Source organism: Notothenia coriiceps, unplaced genomic scaffold (genome assembly GCF_000735185.1).
Source record: "Notothenia coriiceps isolate Sejong01 unplaced genomic scaffold, NC01 NC01_scaffold00034212, whole genome shotgun sequence".
Classification (NCBI taxonomy): domain Eukaryota; kingdom Metazoa; phylum Chordata; class Actinopteri; order Perciformes; family Nototheniidae; genus Notothenia; species Notothenia coriiceps.
This window is the reverse complement of record NW_011366913.1, coordinates 2044-10490: the sequence shown is the minus strand read 5'-3', so window position 1 is coordinate 10490 and position 8447 is coordinate 2044. Positions and strand designations below refer to the sequence as shown.

General features: G+C 38.2%; 1 protein-coding gene across 1 annotated transcript in view; it reads right to left on the bottom strand.

The window, feature by feature from the left end:
• LOC104962044 (collagen alpha-1(XII) chain-like) overlaps positions 1-7443 on the bottom strand; it is a gene marked incomplete at its 3' end in the record, with an annotated part of 43251 nt that extends 35808 nt beyond the window's left edge. The window contains exons 1-4 of the mRNA XM_010790434.1: positions 7323-7443; positions 4578-4721; positions 1994-2044; positions 349-612 (exon numbers count right to left, since the gene is read on the bottom strand). Of these exons, the coding sequence (XP_010788736.1) occupies positions 349-612; positions 1994-2044; positions 4578-4721; positions 7323-7386 (523 nt within the window). The remainder of the gene's footprint in view (positions 1-348; positions 613-1993; positions 2045-4577; positions 4722-7322) is intronic.
• Positions 7444-8447: the final 1004 nt, after the last annotated feature.

Below are 8447 nucleotides of genomic sequence, written 5' to 3'. Positions count from 1 at the left end.
TTGAACACGACCCGTGTATCCATCATTTCCTGGTCTTCTCTAAAGAAGAGGGACCAATGGAAACGTTGTCATGTTGCCGTTGGTCACCATGGAAACATTCATTAGCTAACAATGACATTATTGTTCTATTAATATAAAGGGAGGTCAGGTACTCTTTAAAACAGCTGCTAGTTATGGGTACTTTTTACTGAAGTACATTTCAAAGCCTCTTTACTTTGACTTGAGTAAAGAAGTTTAGTCAGTACTTCTACTTTCACCAGAGTATTTTTAAACACGAGTATCTGTACTTCTACTTGAGTAAAGGATGTGTGTACTTTTGCCCTCTGTTGATTTGAAGAAATCCTGTACCTGTCCTGGTGTTCCCTCCCTTGTACTCCAGCGCTGCGATGGCCCTCAGCAGCGTGGGTCGGGTCAGATGTGTCTTCAGGTTGAACTCAGTTCTGGATCCGGAGCTGAACTGGACCACGCCGACCCGCGTCCGCTCCGCTCCGATCTGAAACGCTCCGGCCGCCACCGAGATAAACTTTTGGATGAATTTGAAGTTCGGCCGGCCGACGCTCCAGGATCCGTCCACCAAGAAAACCACGTCAGCGATGGCACCCAAAGAGCATTCTGGGAAATAAAGTGAGGGTGGAAAGGGTAATAAATATCAAGAGAAGAAGGAATACGGTTAAATTAAAGGACATTTCACAAGTTATATTTCAAGCCACTTAAGGATAAATGTTTGAAGTTTGCAATGATCCAGAGAGATGTCAATTTCATCGCTGTTGTTCTGGTAATTGTTTTTGATTCCTTTATTTAACAGGGACAGTGCACTTTAATCAACATTTCTGTAAATGAGCCAGAGGTAGCAAAGAGACTATTTATCATCTGTAGTCCCTGGACAGATTTTTTAATTCACCCTAAAGAAAAATGTCATTTAATGTTAAATCTCAAATAAATGTGTGAAAAAATACAGAACCCTTAACCTCCTAATGCCCCCAAAAAGACCATCACGTCGCATCTTTGGCAAGGTACAAAATACTTGTTTGTATTATGATGACAACGTTCCTTTACACCTGTAGTTCTTAACCTGATCTTCACACTAACAATGTTATCACAACAGCACCTAAGGGATTTGTATAATTGACGTCTATGGTCATATAGAAAGTAGTGTTAAAGCCAAGCGGAAAAACCTCCAGGGTTAAAAAGGAAGGCAATGTGGAAGTGCGAAAAACTGCAGTTCCTCAAACGGCCACTTGAGGCTTTCTCCAAAGGCTAATCAATCCCCATAGTGCTCAATATTAAAATGCTGACACTAATCACAGAATTATTACAACAAACGGTTAGGATCACTACATCACATTTCCCCTTAAATGCCAATGATACAGGGGGTGAATGTTCATATATCTCACCGGTTTAAATCATATGAAGGCTTATAGTTACATTTTATTAGGCATTTGGTCGCTTTGACAGCATTTGATACAGACTTTGATTAAACTTAGCTCCTTAAAATTGACGTACAGTAGGAGTTATTATATACAAGCTCTTCATTGCTCCAGATGAGTGTTTGAGTGTTTTTGTAAAGCACATAGTTCTTCTGAAGTTGAATCTAAATGTACCGCTTTAGGTACAGGACTCTCTCTCTCTTCTTTCTGGGAGTTTCTTTCCCCTAGTGAAAAACCAGCAAAAGCTTGTCATCATGTGCAGGGCAGTAGCAGTTCTCTTGTAAATCAGCCTCTGTAATGGTTTCCACTTCTCCCAGCAGAGGACCAACACCATGACCGAATACTTTAGAGATTTATGGGGGCCTAATTTTGATTCTCGCTATACAATAGGGGGTTGTGTTGAAAGAGAACTCCTTTCGATTCTGAGCTCACGATGATGGACGCCGACCAGCAGCGAGGAAAAACGTTCGAGAACAATATGTGGAAAAGTCGAACGTTTGTGACTCATTATCTTAGCGATGTGAGTGAAACCCACACGTCAAATTAAAGGAACAAAAAGGACTTACTGACTGAATCTGAAGCGTCTGGTTTGCTGGAAGTCCCTCCAGTTGACTCCACTGAAACACAAAAACACAATCATGTAATTACAGAAATAAGAAACCCTTTATCTATCTATCAAAATGTCTTCAATGTCTTTCCATTCAAGAGATTCTTTTTCTCTCCTCTGAGGGTTTCTTACGCAACATTTTGTCCCCACAGATCCAACGAACGTGCAACACGAGCTCCCAAATGGCAAAACAAACTAAATTGATGTCATCGTTTCCGACAGATTTTCAGGGAATCTCCGTGCTCGGAGGGTTGCTCGGCTCATCAGTGTGTGCTGCGATGCCAAAAAGGCGTCCACTCCGAACTGCTGCCATGAAATAAATGAAGATCTTACTCGCAGCTGAAAATCTGGATCATTCACTCATCAATACGTAATGTTAAAAGAGACTTTAACGGGACTTTTGGGTCTTTTAACGGCTTAGATTAGATTAGATGTGCCTCTTTGAGTGACTTTATCAGCGGTTGGGAAACAATTGTTCTTGTAACACCTTCAAATGACCCTTTATTAGAGACCTTTGTTTGGTAATGTCACTCTTTTGAAACTGAAGCAGTAACGTGTCTTCATCATTACGTAACGTCAAAAGAGACTTTAACGGGACTTTTGGGTCTTTTAACTGCTTACATCCTATCTGATTTGCCTCTATTACCCTTTAGTATAGACCAGATTCCCAGTCGATCACGACATGTGTCTAAAAATAGAACAACAATATTCAGTTTTATCGTTAATGTCCTGTAACATAATCTTCCTGTGCCAGAATAATGCACTTGAACGCATCAAAGCTTTGTGATTGGCGTGACCCCATGTGTCGGGGCGTGGCTGGTGGGCAGTGGGCAGTTAGCTGACGTTGTCCGTGGCAACAGGAGTGACAGTCCGCACACACAAGATCGCAATTATGGCAAAAGCAAAAAAAGCCCAAAATATATAATTTTCACTCCGAGCGGGAGGATGATTATTCTTGTATCTATTCCAATTCAAAGTCCATCTGTCTCATCTGCAATGCGAGCGTGACTTTATCGAAGAAGGGTAATTTAGAGCGGCATTTCAAAACGGTGCACAAACACTACGACACAGAATTCCCTCCTAATTCTGCCCTACGCTGTTCGTTGCGTGCACATGTAACAGAGTTAAACATGTGAATACATAATTATAAGTTTGTGAATGTTTAATTCATAATAAGTTGTGAATTTTAAGAGATGAGATTGTTTCATTTAATATTTTAACTTTTGTTAAACACCTGGGAACACCTTCCCGTTGCACGTCTTTGTTTACTTCCGGTATGTATTTTCCACCCTCCACGAACTGGCCATCTGGAGAATCACAGAACAGCCGGTCGTCAAGGGCAGGCTCGATTCGCCAACGAGTTTTTAAAAAGGCATCATTGAAGTTGCATCGACAGAGGTCCGCCGTTTCACCACAGAGAGGCTCCCCCCCAGTTGACAATTCACTATCCCCCCCCTCTCTATTTGGACTGGTAGATCTCGGCAGACTGGCAACTTTAAAAGTAGCTCTTGGTTCAAAAAAGGTTGGGCACCCCTGGTATAGACCTTTGTTTGGACATTAATTGGAACCAGTTCAATCAACGAAAGAAATGCATTTTTACAAGAATAAAGCATATAATTCTGTTGCATACATTTTCACTTACCTTGTGACCTATCATGGTTATCTTGAGAACTCACATGTTGAGAATCAGTGATCCAACTAGTGCACCAAATCACATCTGCATTTTATAACGTTTTTTTTTTTAAACAGCCTTTGAGTCTTGCTCCTCATGTCTGTTTCCAGCTGTTTTATTGTGTTTTTAATTCCTAATAGAAGCCAAATAATTTTCCCACATTGAAGACAATAAATCTATTTTTCTAACAAGCTACTAATCATATTTAGTCTTTAAAATGTCATCCAAGAATTCACTTGCGGTTGTTGAAACTATGTCAGTCTATTTGGCGTACGTCTTGGTAAACAAATACACCACATATTAATTATGTATAATGACATTTGAATGTTTTATTTGACTGGATTGAGCCGCTTAAATTAAGTTATAGGGATTTGATGTGTCTCTAAACAGTTTCAGAAAGGTAATGCACCACATCTGGAATACTTTGAGCGTTTTGGCAGGTTCTTGGTCACTTTCAGCCACACATTTTTAAGGTGGAGGGGATCTTAATAAATCCTTAGAAAGACTATCGTTGCAAAAGTGTTTTAAATGTATAAACACAGACTAGATCAGATTAAGAAAATGCATCACCAAAAATGTTTTTTTTGCATTTGCCTTTCAGGGTTTCTGGAAAAATGCACTGTTAATGTTATTCTGTCCACTCAGTGTATTGGGAGTTTTACCAGTCCGTTTGGTGAACCAGGTCATTGTGACTTGCTGCTAAAACAGACCAGCTGCTGACACATTTTCCAGGCATTTGGTTGAAAGTCTGGAGCTACTTTAACCACACACACACACACACACACACACACACACACACACACACACACACACACACACACACACACACACACACACACACACACACACACACACACACTCTGTGACTCACGTGTAATTTGGCCGGAGATGGGCAGACTCTCCTCTGATCCAGCGTACGCCGATATCGTTACGGTATAATCCACATCTGGACTCAGGTCTGAGATGGAGGTCTTAGACGCAGATGCAGGCAGACTAAATTCTCTCATTGGTTCTTCTACAAAAATGCACAAAGTCAGAGGGAATCCATTAGGGAAACTATTGCATTACTTAATTTCTCTAAGAGTCAGGGTTACATAAAACCTGATTCAAACTGTTGACCTGAGAACAAGAAAGAGTTGTGTAAACACACAACAAAAGATTCAATTTAATGAAATCTTTCCGCATCACTCAATGACTGAATCAAAACACGTCATTTTAACTCTTAAATACCCAATTGTTCTATTGAGTGAAGGCCTGTTTTATGAGTTGATATGCTTACTTTTCTAGTAAATAAATGTTTAATGCCTATTGTAGGCTACAGGATTATTACTGTGTTAAACCCATTAACTTTCTACAAAATGAATTAAAATAACTACCTAAACCCTCACTTAATGTTAAGCTAAATTATTTTTTAATTGAAATACACTATATTACTTTTACAAGCATAGAGTATGTGTCTCCTAAAAAATCTTAAAAGTGCGAAACAGCACGTAACGGTTACACCTAGCAGTTATCGAATTGAAGCTAATGTTAGTTATATTACTTAGCTTGTTAAGTTAGCTTACAGTACACACCACAACCGTTTTTGAATGACAATGTACAAGCTAACGTCAGATCTGTCAGTTTAGTTTTAGTAAGCTAAGTTTAGTTAGCTAAAAGTAACTAGCCATTACAATTTGCAGTTTCATAAAACCTAGTCTGTGATCTGTCAGTCAGCTAAAACATTGATTGTTACTGAATTTTCAAATGTAAGCTAATGTAAGTTAACTTTAGTTATATGACTTAGCTTGTTTAGTTAGCTAACAGTAGGCTACGCACCATTACCCTTACATGTGGCAGTTTATGAATGACTACAAGCTATACGTCAGATCTGTTAGCTAAATATAATTAAGCTAAGTAACATAGACATTACAACTTGCAGTTTCATAAAAGCTAGTGCTAGTTCTGTCAGATAGCTTTTTTACTTGACTGAAATACTTACCTTTGAGAGTTACTGAATGATAAAGTGTAAGCTTTAGTTTTATCAGTTAGCTAGATAGGTTAGATTAGAGTCAGTGTGTAGGCTAAACGGATACACATGGACGTTTTAAATGTTATTATTTCATCTTAAATCAGCAGTTTTGTCAGTTAGATAGTTAAGTTAGCTAACAACAGCAGCTCAAATTACAGGTACATCGGACCGTTATTGAATATTAATATTCAAGCTACCGTTAGCTCTGTTAGTAAGCTAATTAAGTTAGCTAACATTACATAACAGAAAGAAAGTTGATGTTAGATATGTTGGTTAACAAGCCATAAAACTGATGCTTCAGCCAGGAGTTATTGAATGTATTTAAATGTATATTAAATTAAATATTAAAGCTAACGTTCTGACAGTTAGCTAGTTTAGTTGGCTAACAGCAGGTAACAATTAAACCAACAGTTACGAGGAGAAGGTTATATATTAGTGGCAAATCATTTTTATGTCAGAGTTTGTCTGACATGTAAAGCTCCATGTAATACACATAAGCAACCCAGTCTCACAGCATTTCGTTTTATAGTCACCAAATTAATGTAATCTATTGATTCATGTTCACCAACACGATTTTCACATTTTTTTTCGTGTCACACAGAATGATTTTAAAGGCAATGTATATTTATTGGTGGTATGTTTCGTGCCTGCACCACGTCTTTTTGTCCGGTCGGGTCTTGGAAGACCAGAAGCTTTGTGGTTCATGTTCTTACTCAATATCTTACCCTAAGCCTAACCCTATCCCTTTTATTTTAAATTGTATAATGTCGGAGTATTTTTGCAGAGAAATCTCAGAGCCTCAGAATACTGAAATCTGTATTTTTTGTCATATTTTTTCCTTCTTATTTGCTATTCTTTGGTGCATGCACGAAACATACTACCAATAGAAATACATTGCTTCTAAAATCGTTCTGTGTCAAAATACTGACATTTTTTTTTTTTTAACAGTTTTCCTTCTAATTTGTTATTATTTACATTGCTTTTTAAATCGTTCTGTGTGACACGAATGGCGAAATCCTGTTGGTGAACACGATTCAATAGATTAATTTTGTGACCATAACACGAAATGCAGTGAGACTGGGTTGGTATAAGTCCTTAGAGCTTGCCTAAGTTTGAACGTACCAACAGCTTTTTAAAGCAGGAGCCTTTGCTTCTTTATGGGAGCATTGTCAAGTTGAAAGAGAATGCCTTTCCAAAACTGCTGCAGGTTAGATGCCTAAACTAATTGTCTGAAGTATTTTTGTACTCTGTGGTATTTAGATGTTCTCCTTATTTAAACTCATGCTGATTGAAGGGCAGATCTGATATGACTGTAAGCTGTTTTTCAAAGATAATCTCCCTGTTTAATTAACTCTGACTGACGTGACAGCTACGCTCCGGAGTTAAACTAATGCTGACAACTTTCCATTGCAGAGATAATGTTTTACCTTTTTTTTTTTAAATCATTAGAGATGTCCTGGAGGGAAACATGTGTGTGCAGAAATCTTCAGATAATTGCGGGGAGTGTTGAGTCTTGCCGGGCAGACTGATGTCTAAAAAAGTTTATGGCACTTGTAATGTTGTGGGCTGGGCAGGACATAACTCACAGGTTTAATGAGCACCCACCTGTGTCTGACGTCACTTGTATTCTGTAGCCCTGTATCCTCGACTGTGGTTTACTCCAAATCATTTGCACTGTTTTCTCATTCAAAATCCTAAACCTCAAGTCTGACGGAGGGTTCACTGTGAAGAGAAAAGGTAAACAGAGTTAATCCAGCAGCTTCAGGCGGTGGATGTATTGTAATGTGAAGAATAAAAGGATTTCTCCAACAGTCAACACTTCCAGGATGAAGTTTGAAAAGTTCACTGTTGGCACAAACAACACAAAGACAAACTAAACTACAGATGTTAGGGAAGCCATTTTGGACACACACAAAAAATGACCTCCGTTTGAGTTTGTGTGGCCGGCAGCCATCAACAACTCAAGCAAAAAGACAACACAACATTACCATCTACTGTTGAGAACATTCACTAGGAAACACAAACATGGCGGGAAGACTCAGACTCTGGTGAAGTTTGACTGACAAAGTCTACGGAAGCTGAAAAAAGGCCAATTTCAATTTCAAGAAAGATAATAATCAAGTGTCTAAAATCAAAAATGCAATGGTTTCCAATATGCTTAGTAAGAAGTGGTTTATTTTCAGACCTGAATATTCAAGTTAAATTGCTTAGATTGGATTATTGTTAGAAATTGTGACAAAAAAAGGAATCTAGTTTACAAACAAAAAGCAATCTTGACTTAAAGGCATTGTTTGTTTCTAACAATGATATTTTGGATTAACACTTTTGAGATCCAAAAATGATCATCGTGATGTTTGTTAACATATTGGACAATCTAAGTTTCTTGATCCCTTAAATGTATAAAATGTTTGATGGTTCAAAACTTAAAAGTTGTGTCTGGAAAACAAACATTTCTACTATCATGGCCTTTCGTTGCTTCCATTCAGATACTTTAACAGAAAGATACCAACAATATATGTGTTTTTAATTCACCAGCTTCTCCGTAAATAATGAAAAGTTTTGCTTCTGGCCAACTAACGACAACATGGACCGGCTGGCATCCTTTAGACCGTCCATGACCTCAATCCAACTCAAGATGTTGAATTGACAAAAACACACATTTTATAAAACTCTCAAATATTGATTATACAATGGGGAAAAGTTTCTCTCATCGTCTCCATTGCAAACCTC